Genomic DNA, 19,194 nt, shown 5'->3' on the forward strand with positions numbered 1-19,194 from the left:
ACAATACTATGCTAACAGGATGAGCTATAATTCCTAGGTGGTATTAGCATTGTTATTTTACTCTGAGTAACTTCCTCGTAATGGCCATTTGAATGTGGCAATATCGATTAAGTGAATATAAATGCTTAGCCCCTGGAAAAATCATTAATAAAAATGTCATTCTGATAGCCTCTAATCACAGCTAAATACAATTACTCATACGAGGCCACTATAAAAAGTATTTTTCTCATCAGAAGAAATTCATAAGGTTTTCCCAACTGTTTGTAATAAAGAGGACACTATATAGAAAAGTCCAAAAAATAAGCACACGTTTGTTTCTCAAAACTCATAGATAAACATGACAATATCTCTAAATTACTGGCTACTGAACAGGATTTCATTTAGCTCTACTCAAGCTGTAGCCTAGTATAAATGTTTTCAAAGCAGCGTGCTGCTATTTCATCTGGAACAGCTGCACAGGATTTCTTTCATGTCAAGCTCTTGTGTGGGAACGGTGTTTCCATTTCTTTTTATGCCTCCGAACTGCTGAAACAGGAAGGAAAAGACATTTAATAAAATAGGCTTTCTTCATGGAAAAAAAAAAAAGCAGCAGCAAAATTTGGCCTTGAATACACTACCAAGAAATAATTCATCACTGCAGTGGCGACAGAACTACGCTATGCCTCTCACATCCCTATTTCAAAGGAGAAAGGGAAAACATTCTGTGGTTTTGCGCTGCAACACAGTCTCCCTGTGGTGCTGTACCAGGTGCTCCCCAGGCTTGTGCGCTGGCAGCACCTGTGGCCAGTGGCTGTCCTGGGCACGCAGCGGGTACAAAGGCGTTCTTGTCCTGACTCCCTGCACTAGTGCATACATCCCTCGTGTACTCCACAAGGAGCATAAATACAATTAGCTGAGGAAGGTCTGCTCCTTCCCCGCTCCCACCCAGGCTCCTCGAGCTCGGCGGTGCCCAGCACAGCAGGCTAGAGCTGCACGGGGGCTGCAGGACGTCCAAAATGACTATGGCTGTCATGACAGGCAGCTAAAGAAGGTGCTGCCCTACATCATTTGCCAAAGATGCTTTCTTATGCAGTGAGCAAACGTTTTTTAGATGTCTGTGTCTGCAGCACTCATCGCTGAGCAACCACAAGCACTGCCTGCGAAGCCAGAGAGGCACATAAGTGCAAATCGCCCTCTCAGGCACCGGGCGCCTGCTGGTTTCGTAAGTCAGAGGCAGGAGCCAGTGATAGGTCTCTTTTTCACGGTGCTCAGTGAGGAGGAGCCCCACGCAGCGCCTGGAAGCAGGGGGATTGCCCTGCCTGCCTGACTGCAGAGCCAGCCATCACAAGTTACACACGTTTAGGAGGTACCAGAGCGGACAGTACAGATTTCTCGTTCTATAGGGAGATAAAGCTGAAAAAGTCCAGGACATCAGGAGCAGCTGGCAGAAGGGCAGCCGGGGCAACACGGGGAGAAGTGGCAACACCGTTATCTCCAGGCAGGATCCCTCTCTCCTGCAGTTTGCAAAACATGCATGTGGGTTTATTTGCCTTGCTTCATAAATACTTTCCAGAAAAAGGTTTGTTTGGGAACACTCTCAAAGCAGTGCTCAAGGAGTCTTCCTAGTGACCTCCAAAAGTACATTTCCTAAGGTGTTTCCCTGTGCGTTTTCAGACACCCCCTTTGTTGTACAATGCTTACTGGAAAAAAAGCAGCAAAAGCTGAAAAAGGCTGCTGAAAAAGCCAGGGATTCTGTTTCAAAACTCAATGAGATGATGAAAACAATTTCTGCCAGTGCCAGTGAGCTCTCGCTCGCCTGCAGAGAGGGTCTGGAAGCTCCTGCGTGGCCGTGCCGGAGGGCACTGCCATCAGGCTCAGCAGTGCACACGCAGCTCAGCTCCCCAACCAACTTACTGCTCTCCCGCCGCAGCACTGCCACTGCCCACAAATGGGATTTCTTCCCTGTCCGTCTTCCCCAGAACAAGATGGTGCTTCTCCATGTTTATGACACACTGTAGAGAATAAATGCCTTTAGGTAAGAGGGAAAGCTGCAATTCACAGTGGTCCCAGCTCTCCCAGCATGGGTAAAAGCCCTGCTGGAAAACCCCTACCTTCAGAGATTTAAGTGTCTGCAACCCAAAGGAGAAGGGTTTCTCATTGTCTTCTGAAAAATAGGAACATTCAGATTTATACATTCAAAATGTTCTCCCATGCTTTTTGTCAGTGACTCCACCCTTCCTTCATGGCTGCTCTGCTAAATAAAACCCTGTTTATAAAGGGACTGAGTTACTCCAGAGGGGTACATGATCAAACGAGGGCAGGCGGATGTGCCTGCAGGGAGACAATGGTGGTCGCTCCATCAGCACAGCAGAGTGCGAGCCTGGTGCCGCCAGCACAGCCCTGCTGAATGCATCCCCCCTCCCTCCCTCCCTCCCTCCCTCCGAAGCACCAAACAGGGACATTTGCTGCAGAAAAGCAGTATTTCTATTTTAATTTTAACGTGTTTCTGAAGCTTCATTTTTCCCCTTGGGGTAAGAGGGAATAGAGCCCCAGCCCATACGCGGAGGACCAGAGGAGCACACACACACTCACCCACGATGAGGGCAGCGCACTCCACGGGGACCGCTCCCACTGTGAGGGCAAGGCACTCAATCCGGCCGATTGCCCTCAATTTGTACGGCAATGAAACCATCTCATCTTCGCCAGGGAGTGCTTTGAGATACTCCTTTAACCTGCGCATTGAAAACACTTCTGACATGAAACGGCCACGGTTCAGCTGCTCCGGCAAGGAGCAAACAGCATTTGGAGGGTACTTACAACTGAAGTGCTCTTAGCTTGCTCGTATTACCACGCCGTTATTGGAAAGCTGCTTTCTTGGCAGGTTTTCTGTGATGCTCTGCATACAGCCAGCAGCCTACACCCACATCAGACCATAGCATGACCCACAACGCAGCCCTGGGGCTGCGTCAGCCCTTGCCCCAAGCAGAGCTCCTTACTGGGTTTTGCTTTTCACCTGAGGAATCTTTTTTCCTACATTTCCTCAAGACTTGGGGAAGCTGCTGATCTAAAATTGCTTCTAATGCAGTGCGGGTGTAAGGAAGGAATACTCCACCCCAGCTCCCACCTGTGGAGCCACCGACGTGTCCCCATGCCTCACAGCTGGGGCAGCACACCCAATCCACGCTTGTTAGCAGGTGCTGCTGCTGGGTTTAGTCAGAGGAAATGGGGACAGATCAATCACATTCAGCCTGAGAAAAGGAAAAAAGGGTGTCAGGGATATCTCAGGTACAGCTGTTTCTTCTATCCACACCCCATGAACTAGTCCGACAACACTGATTAATTGGACTGCTTTGAAGTAAAACATCCTTCAGCTGTGCCTGTTGTCGCACGGGACCTACCACAGCGATGGCAGAGCGAGCCAGGCATCAGAGCCCCGGTTTTAACCCATTTGGTTAATCTGGCTTTAGCTTTTTTTCCCGCAAACACAAACAGCAAAGGAGCTGCAGGAAGCTGCCTGCAAGGCAGCCCTGCCTGCTCATGCCTCCACTGGCAGCACACACATGCAGGACGGGGTGTCGCCCTGGCTGCGCTGTCTGCCTGCACACCCCAGTGTCCGTGGGTCCCACCTAGCAGGAACCAAAGCTCGCTCATCGCTGATGAGTAACACTGGGGAGGGACATGGGCCTTTTAACTGCAGCTGTCGGCTACAAAAGTGGTCTCACTCAAATCAGGAGGGAAGCCCCATAACCTGAGAGCAGAAACTGGCTCTAACCTATTTCTTAAGTGCTCTTTGAAGGGCAGGACTGCTGAAGCAGATTGGTGCTGCAAAAACTACATGGGAGACGCATGAGTAACAGAGAGCAGACGAACTATCACAGAGCATTGCTGTGCAACTCAGATGTGTTGAGCAGCCAATACGGCATCTTGCAAGATGAGACCCCTCCAAATGCACTGTTATCATCTGTAAGTTAGGCTGAGCAGCTCCACAGTTTGTGACAAGTTTGTAGTAAGCGCAGCCACCTTCCAGCCACTAAAAACTGTTGTGCAAAGTAGCAATTACTGTCTGGACAGAAAACAGGCACCATTCATTCAGGGCCATGCAGTAGTGCTCAGGGAGCAACTGCAGTTGGTTTTTGCATAATCACTGCAAGTCGGCGATAAAAAGCAATGACTCCATGGGAATAAAGTGCCCAAATCTCCTTGATACCGTGTGAGCTGATGCCTGCTCCTGCTCCTCGGAGAACAGCTGGAGTTTTGCTGCAAATGGCTGGCAGTCAGCTCTCTTAACACTACGTAAATACATTTCCTTTCCCTTCAACCGGGAGAAATTTGTTTTTGGGAGTAGCATCAGACACCAAATTTCGAGCACGATGCAGGTACACAACCGCACAGCTGCTTTACACCCAGTGCTGGGGCCAGCAGTGCTGCAGCCACCAGCAGGAGCACGCCCAGCAGCCAGGTCCCTGCCTAGCAGCGGGGACCTGCAGGGCCGAGATGGGCTGACCCAGCCCCACTCCTGCCCCAGGGACACAGGCGGCCAGGAGGGGTTTCAGCTATTTCACGAGGCACTGAACGACGAACAGGCAAGCACTGAAAAAATACAAATGCATCCAGACCTCCAAAGGGATTTACTCGGAGGTGAATAGGTTGGTACAAGTGGCTTTCTATTTCAGCTCCCTGCAAGGACACTTAAGAATAAGCCAGGATTTGGTTGTAACAGGAGGCTCAGGGGCCTTTCTGGGCACAGCCCAAAGCACTCCCTTCCAGAATGGCCATTGCTGGTGTGAGTGGAGCCCCAGCCCCCAGAGCGCTGCCTGTGCTGCCAGGTGCCACAAGTTCCCACAAAACAGAAATCCAGATGGATATTTACCCTAGCCTGTCCAGGCAGGCAGATGACATGAGGTTGTGCTGTGAGCCGGTGTCCACCACGGCCTTCAGCTCCTTCCCCGCACACTGCAAGAGCAAGCAGAGATGGGAGACGATGCATGGGATGTGGGATGAGTGCAGGGTGTCCAGGGTCTCCGCTCTGCACACACCGGTCCCTGCCGAAATGCCAACATCTCCTTGTACCAGCCCATCCCCGCTCCACCGCACGGACAGTGCCCGCAGGGTATCACCTTGATCACCCCAGCCACCCAAGAGTTGGCTCTTGAGCTGCTTTTTGAATAAGGTGGTGCTACTAAACAATATGGTGTTGGGTCCTGAACGCTTCCCGGCAGCATTTGCCCCAGCAGAGAGCAGAAGGGGCAGCCGCAGGCAGGAGGGGATATTGTGGAAAGGAGGAAATACAAAAGAGCATGGGGGTAAGGAGAAGAAATGTAAAATTACTCTTGGGGAAAGAAAAGAGGGATGGCATTTGAGGAAAACAAATAGGCTGTGAGCATAGGGATTTGCCACGGATAATTACTCCTCAGCGTTTCAGCACGCTGCCCCAGCCTGGCTATTCCCTCCACCCTGATGTCCAAGGGAAGACATCCATCAGACCAGTTTTCTCTGTGATACCCAGGTGGGTGTCCGTGCCACAGCAGTCCTGAGCTGCAGAGGGAGAGCATCCCCACGGCTGTGACAGCCCCAGTGGAGTGCAACCCTAATCAGGAAACATGGAGAACAAGAGCACAGCTTGAGGCTGTCAGAAATAAAATTTGGGGGGAAAAAAAACCCAGAAGGCTGGAGAGGGACTATTACCTGGCAGCTCACCACTATGAGCTCCTCGTCCTCCGTTTTCCCTGAGCTGCCCAGTTTGGTTTGATTCAGCTTGTTGGTCTGTGCTGAGATATCACTTTTCAGAGTCCAGCTGCCTCGGCTGCTTCGTAATTTTGATAAATTTGTCTCCATCAGGCGCTTCTGCAGGATATTATGTGGTTGCTTTAAGAAAAAACACACACAGAAGAGCAGGGTGAAGTCAGAGGAAAGCCACGAAGTGACCTGCATCACCAGCCTGCTTGTGGTGCCTGCGGGCCAGCGCTGCTCTTGTGGGAAGAATGCCCTAAAGTCTCACTCTCCCTGATTCCCAAACTACACGTACTCTTCCTAGCCGACATCTGTTTGTAGGCTGGCATCTCTCCTGCCAGCTCTGGCTTACCTGGCTTTGACTAAAGAGAACTACTTTGTATTGGCAAGGGAATAATCCTTTCAAAATATTAACCAGAATTTGGAGGGATGCCTTTTTTCCAAACTCAAGTTCAAGGTTTGATTTCATATAGGAATCAAAACAAGTCAGGCTTTTCCAAGCTGGTGTTTCAGCTGCAATTGCCTTCATCTGTTGATAAGGATATCGGGAATTCTGCAGCGATGTGAAAACTTAAGAGGTAACAAATTACCTTTCCAATTACACACACCACCTAAGTATGAAAAAGGTGTATGGGCTTACTGAATGAACACAGATGCTTTCATTGAGCACTGGCATTGCTGGCATAACCTGTGTCCAGCCTCCACCTGTGGCAATGCTCTTTGCATGAATTGACCCAGAATTTAAGAAGCTGATTTGGGTGTCTGTGCATTGGCTCTTACAGGTGCAAGTGAAAAAGGCACAACTGCAAGAAGAGAGCTACAGATGGTGTCTATTGTCAGACCTGGTCTGGCCTTTAGCTCAGAATTTGGTCTAAAATTGCCCTGTGTCTCTCTTCCCTCCGCATTTGTATTTAGCTGCTAAGGGTGAGTAAATGGGACCAATCCTGGGTGCCATGCCACAAGGGGGAAAGGAGAGGAGGGGAAGAGGTAAGATCGTCTGAGGTAGGTAGGTAGGTATTCTCCTGGGAACCCCCAACGCTTCGTATGGCGGCTTCTCGCTTTCTCTGTCATTTCCATTTGCTCTGGGAGAAGCATGTTGCCTCTCAAAATCTCCTCCGACTGCTTTCCCAAAAGCTTTTTTATGTTTAATGTTCGTCACGGATGGATGCACATACTCTGCTGGAGGTGAAATGACTCTGCTTGATTATCTGCTCATTTCTCTGCCTGGCTAATCTCCCCTCGCATTACTGCCCTTTCCTTCTGATTTTAATTTGTCCGCAGTGAGACATTCTTACTGGTTTATTCCTGAATTTTTGCATTCATATTAAATATGCCTGTGTGTCTGCAGAGACATCTAAACCAGCAAGCCTCCTCATCCCAAGGGGATTTCAATGGGATCAGGATAACTCAGGGAACCACGGCCGGAGGTTTTCAGAGCTGGCCAGCACGCACCTTTGTCCACAGCGCCTTGTCTTTAAAATAATCTGTGTGGCATGTTAAAAAACAGCACTTACAAAAGGCTAACGCAACTTGGCATCATCCTAAAATAACTGCAACCACATTAGTGCTTCAGATCCTGCTGTAGGCATAACACGGGCGGTTAAACTAGACCTGACTGATGAAATTGGGTAGATGCAGCTAACACCAGTGGTCACTGGGACAAATAATCTCCTCTTTTCCCCACTTTTCACTCTTCTTTCTTCTGCATACAACCTGCGACTTGAAAGGAAATAAAATTTCATTACCATTTTCGGTTGCAGGTGCTATGTCTGACCAGCATGCTAGAGAGCATGTCCTGTGTAAAGGTGATAACGTAGCTGCGCTCCCAACGATAGGAAGAAGTCAGATCCGACATTGTGCTGTCTCCTTCACGCACAAAAAGTAACAAAGCTCCAGCACTGTTCTGATGACCACCACCTTCCCAGTGAGACTGAACAGCAGAAACCAGTATTACTTAACTAGATTAAAGGCAGGCAGGCTGGCTCCACTAGTAATGGACCCTGTGCTGAGGGACAAGCAAATCAGTTTGGAAGCGAGGGCTCCCTTACATGAGGCAGAAGCCGTAGGTGCACAGTCAGCACTGTGATCACCTCCAAGGCTCCTCATCTGAGGAAAAATGCAAGCCAGGGTTTGCTGACAGTGGATGGCACGTCCTTCTTACCCTTTATGTTTGCCTGCAACTCAGGCACACATCTGGAGGAATAATTCTTCACATCATCAAAAAAAAACAAATGAGGGGATAGGGGACTGGAGAAGTAGATGGGTCAAGTTCCCAGCTGGCCAGAAGACAGCCTGTCGCACAGGGGTCACCTCCTTGTGCCCAGCCCCGCTCAGCTAGGACGGAGAGAAATTTCTGAATGGCATCATCCAGGACTGTCTGGGTGCTCTTCTGATCTGCCTGGCCTCAATCACGTTGCCAAATACCTTTGAAAGAACAGGCCGGAGAAGAACAAGTCACCAGCACACTCGTCGTTGCTATTTTAACTGTCATCTACCCTTGATTTAAACCTAAATGTTTTTTACTACAAGTTCTCCTATGGATTGTTAACCAGTTACATATGCGGGTTTTCTCAGGCCCTGGTTTTATGAATCCTATATGGGATCCATCACCGAAAAGAAAAAATCCAGCACTCAGCGAACATGAGTTACCACCACAAAAGGGACTGTCTTTTGTTGATGCTTGCTCTTCTGAAAGCCGCAGTGAATCCTGCCTTCGGGGGGACAAGTGTTGCTTACGTTGTGCTCCAGTACAGAAATAGTCTAGCAAGAGGGGGCTGAAAAGGTTCCCCGCAGCACCATCCTGTCTCAGGCTATTAATTAGTTTGCTTTAACTTGTATTTCCCTTGACTCTCGTATGCAACAGCGTGAGGGATGTTAGTCACGGAGATGACTCAAGTGATGGATACGTACTTGGTAAACAGATAATGTGCCAGGGGACTTTTGCAAACGCACAATTTGCTGGAAAACTGCAAGCAGACCATGTCTGGGAGGGAGAGAGAGGAGGACAACCTCCCTGTGACAGCAATGGGGAAGGCAGCCATGTTCTCCCTCCAACGCGGGCCGGCCACACAGCCAAGACTGGTGTTTGAAGTAACCCAGATTATCTGGTACTGTTTTTCTATGCATCACACAAAACTGTTGAAAGTTTTATAAAAAAAAATAAAATGTTACATACCGTTGTGTAAGTGCAAAAAAATGTTATTTCCTAGTATTGTTCAGTACAATATAAATACAAACCAAAATTTTTTAAATAAGATATCTCCCTTTCCATCCCTGAAACTTTGCAAAAACCTATAATCCCCTAACAAAGTCACAGTAGAAACCTAAAAGAAGTGAGTGGAGACACCAGCTATTGCTGAACCTATTTACCACTGTCTGTCAAAACCACAAATAATTCTGTCCAGTTTTGTTCCTGTCTAATTTATAAGCAAGTGCATCGCTGCAGCTTGCAGTATCCATCTCTCTGGCAGGTTTCCCACTATTTTGGCTTCTAGATTTGGGGATAACAAGACCCGTCAACAACAGTTTCACTCAGGTGGAGATGAAAATCAGGGAAGATGCCAACTCCTCCCCTCCCCAAACCCATCTCAGGAGGTTTGCCCTCTCTTCTGTACCTAGACAGTAGAAAAAAGGAGTTTTAACACACCAACAGAGCTTGTCCCACCAAATAACCAATTTCTCTCTCTTCTTCCCATCCTTCATCCAAATTCACCTCTTCTACCAGCAGCCTGTGCTCGCGTGCTGTCAGCCCCTCTCGCAAGGGGGTGAGGCGGGACAAGAGATGCCCCCTGCTCTCCTGCACCCCCTGGGTGCCCAGGCAGCGGCCAGGTCTCTGACCAAGACAGTGCACGTAACATCAAAGTTTTTTGCATTTTAACCAAGACACAACAAACTCTGGGGAGTGCACAGTGGGAAAGCGGGGAAAACTGAATGCACTGCAATTAACTGCAATCTTGCACCAGCTACAGGAGCAGGGGACGGGGCCACAGGGGCACCCAGAGCTGCGCTGAGGACCTGGGCACCCAGGGGAGGCTCTGAGGGCATTTTGGGAGGGGGAAATACTTTTTTTTGTTGTTTGTTACTCTTTGTAACTTTGGTTCCCAGCATGTGAATTGATCCAGGACTGTTTTGCCAACAGCCAGCATGCCCTGCCCAAGCCAGGCAGGGGGTCACAGTTTTGGTGTCGGAAAGACCAAATCCCAGCTAACGACCACCTCATGCCAATTTTCTGGGCTTCGGGGAGGAGGCTAATAGCGAGGCATCAAAACAAAACCATTTCTGCTCTGTATATCTAGCCCTATGCTTGCCAAAACCAGTGTATGCTATGCTATAGTTTGATCTTATACTAGGCAAACAAAGTGGAATACGTAAAGGGAGCGAGGAGCTAGAAGAGTTTGGTCCAGCCCAGAATAATACACTGAAAAATATCAGAGGCTTAACATAGATAATTACAACAAGTATTTATCAAACCTGCCTATACAGGACATCACCAGGAGAGACACTTTGGGAGCCGAGTAACGGCACACAAGCTGGGGGACGCCAGCACCCCCACCCCAGTGACCTGCTGCTGCCTCACTGTGCGCAGCACCCCCTTCACTGCAGCCAAAAGGAAGGGGATTTCTCCCCAAAATCGGAGTGGTTGCTGCCAGCTGTCACCCTGACAGACAGGGTCTGTCCTCACCACCTGTCCCCGCCTCTGGGGAGCTGTTACCTCCTCTCTTCTCCTGCTGAGACTGCTGGAAAACGCCCCGCGGGAAACCCTGCATTAATAATGCCAGTCATGTCAAAAAAGCCCTTCCACCCACATCACCACAGCTGTCATGCAGCTTTAGACATGAAAATGTGCTGCTTTGTTATGAGGTGTGCAGTTATCACAAGAAAGATGTGCAAATGCCCTGGGCAAAGACCCCTGATGCCCTGGGCCTCCTGACCATGCAGCTCAACCCCTCTGGACCTGGACCTCTCAGTTTGGGGCCATGCCAAGGTGGGGTCCCACATTTTGGAGGCTCTTGGTGTTTCTCCAGTCTCAGAGATGCACAATCTCCCACTCCTCCTGAGGACAACTCAGGAGCACGGGCAGCCACAGCATCGGGGAGACACGGTGGTTCCTCTTGAAGCGATGCTCACTGCTGTCCCGGCCATGTGTGGTGTGAGCACGGCGGTGCTGGCGGCAGTGCTTCGCTGCAACATGACCCACTGCAACAACTCTGAAATTCACGGCATCTTCTCTGGGGCCATGGGAATGGGCCTGAGGACGTGCCAGTGCTGTTGCTTTGAGGACTCCTCATAGATCCCATGTGGCAGGAGGCTGTGGCCAAGGCAAGACCTGGCCACATGTGCCCACTGTCCCATCACCCCTCGCTGTGGCGTGGGGACAAGGTGGTTTTGCAGTGGGGTGGCCCATACCAGCTCAGTTCTCACCCCATCCCTGGCCAGAGACCCACCACAGCCAGGGCAGCACACGTCTGCCACGCCGCACCTCCTTTTTGTCCTTGGAGGGGATCAGGAGCTGTGGACCTCCCCAGGGCTTTGGCACATCCCTGGAGAGAGCCCCCCCATGCAGACCCTCTTCACAGGGGCTGTGGGTGCAGCAGAGGCGATACTGCAGCCACAGCTCAGCCGGCACGGGCACAGGAGCAGGGAGGAAACCTTGGGTGATGTTTCTGTGACCAGGGCTGTGGCAAGGAACCCCATGCTCTGCCCCTGGTGCCGGGGCCAAACATGGTCCTCGCTGCTGCAGGGCCAAGGACTTCAGTGCTCAGTGCCCCTGGCTCCTGCTACCTGTTACCTCTCTCACCTGGGCAGACCAGAAACCCCTGTCATCAGGGTCTCAGCCCCACACACTGTGGATCGCTGAGCCATGACATGTTATTTAGACTCTGCAGATAACAGTAATAACACCACCATCACGCTCTGAAAGGCACTTTGTAGTTCCCTGATGGAGAGCTGCTGTTCAGTGGTGACCAGGAAAGCTCCTTCCAAGCTTTTCCCTGGGCAGGAGCTTTACTCCCTACAACTGCAAAACATTTGGGATGTCAAAAAAATCACCTCCATGCAGACTGCAGAGAACAGCCAACTCATTCCACTTATCTCAGCCAGGCAGAGACAAGCCTAGCCCAGCTGAGCAGGAAGGCTGTGACAGAACAAAACTACCCCACTAAAAATAAAAAGATTCACTTTTTTCAATGAATCTGTATCAAGCATTGAAAGAAGCAAATACTGTGTGTTGCAAGGTGCAAGAGTTTTGCAACAATTGGGCAAAAAAACGTAAAGGAGCTTTCCTCGGTAGGATATATTTTCTAGATTCTGCTCCTTACATCAGAACTTTTGATACTACATGTAAGTATCATTTCCCATTAGAGAAAGCTCAAACATTTGTGCACGTTAGTATTTAGAAATGCTCTCCAGCCCCTCGACACGATGAAGAATATTGTATGTCAGCTACAGGATCACATGGATCATGGCATATGTAAATATTTAAAACCTAGAATTATGTGTATTCATTTAAAAAAAATATGCATAAGCCTTTATCAAAGTGTAATCTCGGCAGTTTTATATTTTGAAGTACTAGTGACTGCACTTTACCAAATCTTTTATGACTGTATGTTGTGTGTATACATGCATCACAGACAAACATATGTGTATATATGTATGTATTATATGAAGTCATTTTGATTTACTCTGATTCAGAGAGGATTTTTGTGCTGAAAACAGTATTCCATTTTCATGTAAATGTAAAAAAAAAAAATATCAAAAGATTTTAGATCTGAGTGCCAGGCATCTGAAAGCACCTACTAGCAAAAAGCAACCCTGGTGATAACTAGCATCATATTTCTACTCCCTTCCTTTTACATACAAAAGCCTCATTTTTTTTTTAATCAATCTCCACAAGCAACCAACTTCTCCTAACAGAAAAATGGCATGAAGAAAAAAAATAGACACTGCCCTACCAGCTTCTTAAGTCTCCTTCCAGTAAACACAATAAAGCCTTACAGTATCTTTTGAAGTCCCCAGCTTCTTCAGCCCATCCAGAGGGAGGAGATCTGCAGAATCCTTGTGAATAAACTGAACCGCCTGCTTCATCCTCCTCTGCTGGCGGAGAGATGCCGCTTCCCGTATCTCCACTTCTTTTCTACTCGGCTCTGTCAGGATACCCGAATAAAACATCTTTCTACCCACGTACAGCTCGCTTCTCAAAGGTGCGCCTCTCAGAGAGATGGAGCCAGGGAGATGCTCTATCGCCTGCGCTTTATAATTGGAGCCTGGTGACGTTTGGAGACCGACAGGTACTCCAGCCAGCGCCGCCGAGTAAAGGAGGGGTTGGGCACATTGCAATACGTTGCACAAACAACGGCGGGTGAGCTCAGGCTCGGTCTAAGGGAATAAATCAGCACAGTTCCTCCTTGCTGCCTCTCCGGAAAGCAAGATTAGCCGCAGGCATCCGACGGCTCTGGGGGACTGCTGAGGCTGCTGGGGGACTTTTGAGAGCTGCAAACAGCCCCAGGAGCCAGCGCACCTCCCAGCCAACCTCTGCAGGCACAGCTTTTTTTGGCTTGGATAGGGAGCCTGAAGCGTCACAGCTGGTGACAGCTGCCCAGCACCCATGTGGTCCCGGATGCCGCTGCCCCACGGAGCTGGAGTGATGCAGCCCTGCACGGACCATGCAGCTGGCCACGTTGAGGTTTGTTACCTTATACCTGGGGCCGGCGGGGTTAGGGCAGGCTCTGGATGCCACTGGCCTCACCGAAACATTACAGGCACCGATCTGCATTGTCACTGTCTACTCAAGTGCTCAGGAAGGGTAAGGACTGTCACAAAAATTGTCCCAGCCAAATTGGGGCATCCCAAAGGTGGTTTTACACAGGGTTCCTATACCAGTCAAATGTTCAGGTACAGTACGATTTGACTAATCACTAGCATCCACACTACTGATTACTAATCAGAGTAAAACTTTGCAAAGCAACTGTAGTTTTGCAGCATTCTTGCTGCTTGTCTATTGATCCAGATGTCACTGGAGTCAGTCTTGCTATAGTTACCTATCTCTAATGCCAGATGATGCTGGGAGGGTTTCAAAGACCTGTTAGAGGGTGAGGATGCTGGCGTTACCTTGGTTGTCCAGGAGTATCCTTTATCCTTCATGGGCAGCTCTAAGCTTCCAAGAAGCAAAGTCCTTATTCCTGGGGCCAGGCTGTCCTTTAGTTTGTTTTATTTAAGCATGAACAATACCAAAGTCTCCAGTAAAATTCCGCTACCTCATTACATTCGAGTGCATAACGTGAACTAATACACATTAACAAACTTAATACACTTTCATACTATAAAGACTGATTGATATAATAGTTAGGGAAGGGCATTTTCTTAACAGGACTCACAGCGCACGTGTGTTTCTTTCACTACAACAGTGAGTTTTAAGTGATATATCATCTCTCACTAGGAAGAAACACTCACTCTCCCCACCCCCACCACCCCCCAGAAGGGCCCACACACTTTCAAGCAGCGCTGCTGGGGCAGCAGGCATTCACCTGAATCTTCTGCTTTCCAAGTAATTTGTTGCAAGGAATGGGTGCAGGATAAAACGCAGCTCTGCCTCAGAGAGACAGTACGGATCTGGAAAAACCCCATATAGGTTTGGTTCTTGTTAAACTAAGAGAGACCTTTGATGTGCTAGATAAAGCACAAGAAAAACAGAGCTTAGCCCAGGATTTATGCCAAGCCTGACTTCCAGAGCACTCCTAACCTTCGGGAGGAGCTGGGGTGCTGACCCCACTTCGCTCTCCCCAACTAATGCAGCCTGGACTCACACTTTCTGCTCACCAAGACACCATCAGCCTTTAGCCAGCTTCAGGGAAACACTCCTGTCTCTGACAGGAAAGGGACAGGGGAGGCCAAGGAAAAATACTTTGGAAAGACACCCAAAGTAATGTGGAGGAGAGAGAGGAAAAAGAGGGTTTCCCCTGAAAGCAGCCAAGAAAAGACATTCCCCTTACAGCAACTGAGATACATAGGGAAAAAAAAAAAATGAAAGCAATGAAAATGCCAAGCAGGCAGAGTTGCTGTAAACCGCAGCACCAGTTTCTCCTTCCTCCCTCCTCAGGCTGCGAAGCCCCGAGTGGGGAAGGGGCCAGGCAGGATCCGGCCCCCAGCAGCTGTGAGCTGCAGGCCAGCCTTGTCCTCTCACCTTGACCCATGCAACAGTGCCAGCCCCAACAGCGCAGAACCAACCATCTGTTTCTTTATCTTGGCACATTTTAAACATAAAGCTTAGTTGACATGAGGGCGCTGAAGGCTGACAGCAGACCCTTTGCAGGAGGGTCACTGTCAGCAGTGCCCACACCACTGGCACCCTGCAGCCCCGGCTCCTCGCATGGGGAGTGGTGCTGACACTGAGCAGGGCTTATGCCAGCTGCTGCTGTGGTGCCAAAGCGGCAACGCTCTGTGGGTGAATTTATACATCTGAGCTCTGCAGCCACGGCCAGGCTGTATGTGTTCAGCTCCTCTTCATATGACCTGGGAGAGAGGGAAAAAAAATCAGATACGGGTGCAGAATATAATAAAACCCAAACCCATTACTTCACAGCCTCGCATAAAGGCCATTAGGTGTGAGCCAGCCCAAGCTCGGTGAACGTGTCAGTGTGCAGAAGGATAACAGCGCTGACAATCTGAAGGGGGATATAATTTTTTCTCCCCACGCTGACTTGGCTCGTTACACGATAGGAGCATTGTTCCACTACAAGCAAACATATCAGGGAGGATAAAAGCACCTTATTTTTCACCTTGGGAGCTTTGACACTTATCCAGCTGATTAAATAAAGACATATGACTACATCCGCACTCTCCCAAAGGCAAGAAGGCACAGAAGAAAGCAGAAGGATGGCACTGAAACCAGGAGACAATTTTTAATATAAAAGCTCCGTGGAGGAGCGGCACTCTGCCTGGCATACTAGCAAATGCCCAGTCAGCTCTGGCTTACGGCAAGAAGAGTAAAGCTGCAAGAGCAGGTGGAGCATGAAAAGCCCCCCTCACACTACAGCTCCAAGACTGCAGCCTGCATTTTAATTCAGCAAACAAGTATTTTGCCTGAGCCCTACAATTTCAGTTCTGCTTTAGGTTATAAATGCACCTTGTGCCAACAGATCAAAAGAATATCTGCCCAGTGTTCAGGAGTAATAAATGAGATAAAGTCCCTAATTCCCCTCTGAATTTTTAATCCTGGGAAAGAGGAAAGTGGGAGGAGCAGTAAATCATCTGCTCAAATTACTCAGGATCCACACTGAAATAGGGGCTCAGTTTGGATACTTCAAACCCAGTGGTTAACTTCTGAGTTGGTCATTTGTTTGCAACAGATTAGCCAGGGGTATCGGCTCCCCCCCGTGCAGTGTGTCTAAATAGGGGCACATTTCAGAAAAATTCCCATCCGCTCACTGGAGACAGGTCTGTGCGTGACCATTGCCCCTCACTCGAGAAAAGGCCCGAGGGGCAAAACCGCCTTTCTTGCTCCTTCCTGACTCCAGAGCAGCACACACGTTTCTCTGCACAGTGTAACATCAAGGCCCATGTCAAAAAGAGGCTTCATAAGGCTGCGATTGAGAAAACCCTGCCAGCCTGGGGGGACTGGCCCTGCCCTCCAGGACAGGCTGGCTCTGCTAGAAAGCGGAGATGCCTGGTGCTGCCAGCACGGACAGGTGGCACATGCTGGAGACAGCACGTGCTGGAAACTGGAGGCGGACGGCCCCGGCAGCTACCAGCAAAGCTGCCACACATTTGAAGCGGGCTCTGCCTTGTGCCCAGGGCATCTGTTGGCCCAGCAAAGCCGAGGACAGGGGTGCTTTTGTCCTCAGTTTCCAAACCCACTGCAAAGAGAAAACAGAGGGAAATGCTGCTCTCCCCGGCCTTTCCAACGTGCCCTTTGCCGCCACAGCTGGGGACAGGGGAAGGCAGTGCCGAACAGCAGCACAAGTGCCCTTGGAGGGAGGGGAGACGACACGCAGCACTTTGGGGCTTATTAGCTACCCTACACGGAAGATGAAGGGACACAGGTCCTGCCTACAAACACATTTTGCTTTACGTGTGATGTAAACTGACTGAGCTTAACCCCAGCAATTTTATACCCCCATTTACAGCTGATTTATACTGGCTTAGTACCCAGTCATGCTTGCAGCTTAATCAGCGTGAATTGCGGAGTTTTGTTCACATCCCCATTTCATCTCTTCTCTCGATGAAAAGGAAAGCAGCGGCAGGCAAAGCAGGAAGTGGGTCGGTCCTTTGCATTTTTTTCTTTTCTTTGATTTCTCATCTTTCCTTAAAAAGAAGTGATTTGTTAGTCGTGCCATATCCTGAAGAGATGTGGAGATGCCCCAGAAAACTCAGAAGAAAGGACAGAGTGGTATAATTTAACAGAAACAGAAGCAGCAGCAGGCAAGAGTCCCAGAAAGAATGATTTACAGCAGCACAAAGACAAAACTTTAGAGAAAGAGTCAATTTCCAGAGGGAAGACTGTGAAGAGCTCAAGAAAATGAAACCACAATAATTGATGTAGAAGAATAAGTTATTCTGTCCATCAGTGCAGGATATATAAGGGTCAGCTCTAGCATACTCAGGCAAATAACTGGAATAATTTGGAGACTAGAAAACAGTCTTTTTCTAAAAAGGTTGGATACAAAAATCCAGGAGGATTTAGTGAACTTCTTAATCATCATTTGTAGCAAGACAAAGACTACGGATAGAGCTTGAGAAATCCCATAACATACAAAGGTAGAATCAGGCTGAGATTCCCGAAAGGTGTGGCCCATTTTGCACAGTAACTCCACACCCACCGTCTGTGTTTCCAGTGCTGACCAAGAGAAAGGACCTCCTGGGCTGGGATACAGGACCCGTCACAAGCGTGAGCACTTCATGGAGACAACTATTCGAGGGCAGCTCTCCCTCTTTACCCTGGGTGCAGCTCCCATCTCCTTTCCCCCATGCATGTTCTGTGTGGTGCATGAGCTGGTGGCAGCAGGCACAGAGCGGGGGGCACTGATTACGCTAGGAGAGGAATCAGACATTGTGCAGCTTCTCATAGGAGACTGAACTGAATTTATCCATGTAGTTCTTTTCATATATGGAGACAACAGGTAGACGATAGTTTCAGGAACACAAAAACTGCACGTGTCAAACGGAGACATTAAAATGGCAAGTCTTGCAAGAGCTCCCTTACCTTTATTTTTCCTGTTTTAAAGAGGCTGAAACACACTTCTAAAAAAAAAAATAAATAAAAGCACAGGAAGACTTGGTCAATGAAACAAATGGTACACTTCCTAGCATCTTCTACCACATACCTCAGTTACAGCCAACTCCTGGCTAGGAGCTATTTGTGGCCGATGGAGCATAAGAAGAAGTTCTGCCTCTGAAGCTTGCAAAGCCATGCTGGTAACTGTGCTGCACTGGGGAAACGGGCTGAGCCCCTTCCAGGTCCCACGTGAGCCAGGGAAGAAGCTGTGGGTTCCATGTGCTGGCAAAGGGGCAGGCAGCAGATTTGGGACAGGGTGCCAAGGGGAAAAGGAGAAGCTGGCAGGTGACTTGCCAAGCACTGGGGAAGGGATAAGAGGACAATACGCATGGGGGCTGGTGTGGGGGACAGAAAGCCTGGCCTCCCCTGAGCTCCACATCATAGGACCGTCAGGAACAATCACAGCCCTTAACAGAGATAACAGTGGCTGCTGTTCATTGAACTGCACTGCTCCTGCTCACAGGTGGGGGAAAACGGGGCTGATCATGCCCCCAGCATCACTCACTAGCTGGTTTCCTCCAAGCCAAGATCCAAGCGCAACTCAGAAGGTGTTGCTGCTATGAAACCAGCTGCACACACAAGCACAGACATGGCCACTGGGTCTTTCAGAGCTTTCCATGGAGCTGAAGACACCAGGGATTTTTCGTCTCAAGCAAAAAGACAAATTCGTATCTCTCTCTCTCCCAAAATGTCACTTGCATGGCTTCCTTCAGGAACTCCAGCTGGGCAGCTGGGCAGGAAATGGTGTACATAGAGGGCAGGTGACATTTCTCCCCGGTATGTATCCCTACTAACCTCTGGTTATTTTGTGCAATAATAAGATTATTCCAGTATAAAGTTTTCAAAATTATTAGTTTTAAGAAACATTAATACATGCTAGTTCTCACCCTCCCACATGTATGCTAGAGTTGAACTGCAAATATTTATTTTGAAGTAAGCTACACATACATTCAAAGTGCCAACCATAACTACATCATTCAGACTTCCCAAGCCTCAGGGGATTTCACTTCCCCTCCTGTCCTGCAAAAGGCAGCTTGTGCGCTGAAGGCTTCCTCTGCTGCTGGGGCATTCCACGCCGTAAATTTTACATTCAGGTCATTAAAGATATAGGAGGGATCTTGTTAAGGCTAAAACAGCACGAGTCATTTCACACTACACAAACACAATTTTCTTGCTCCTTTCCTAACTTTCCAGAAGCCTGACACCCAGAGACCAAG

General features: G+C 49.0%; 1 protein-coding gene across 1 annotated transcript; it reads right to left on the bottom strand.

The window, feature by feature from the left end:
* Window positions 1-1,889: 1,889 nt before the first annotated feature.
* On the bottom strand, window positions 1,890-12,876 carry NRIP3 (nuclear receptor interacting protein 3). Its single transcript, XM_009328619.1, has 6 exons — window positions 12,703-12,876; window positions 5,665-5,844; window positions 4,850-4,932; window positions 2,572-2,711; window positions 2,091-2,143; window positions 1,890-1,991 (listed from the first exon to the last, which is right to left on the bottom strand). The coding sequence occupies exons 1-6, from the start codon at window positions 12,874-12,876 to the stop codon at window positions 1,890-1,892; spliced, it is 732 nt and encodes a 243-aa protein (XP_009326894.1).
* Between the last annotated feature and the right edge of the window lie 6,318 nt (window positions 12,877-19,194).

Source organism: Pygoscelis adeliae, unplaced genomic scaffold (assembly GCF_000699105.1).
Source record: "Pygoscelis adeliae isolate BGI_AS28 unplaced genomic scaffold, ASM69910v1 Scaffold166, whole genome shotgun sequence".
Classification (NCBI taxonomy): domain Eukaryota; kingdom Metazoa; phylum Chordata; class Aves; order Sphenisciformes; family Spheniscidae; genus Pygoscelis; species Pygoscelis adeliae.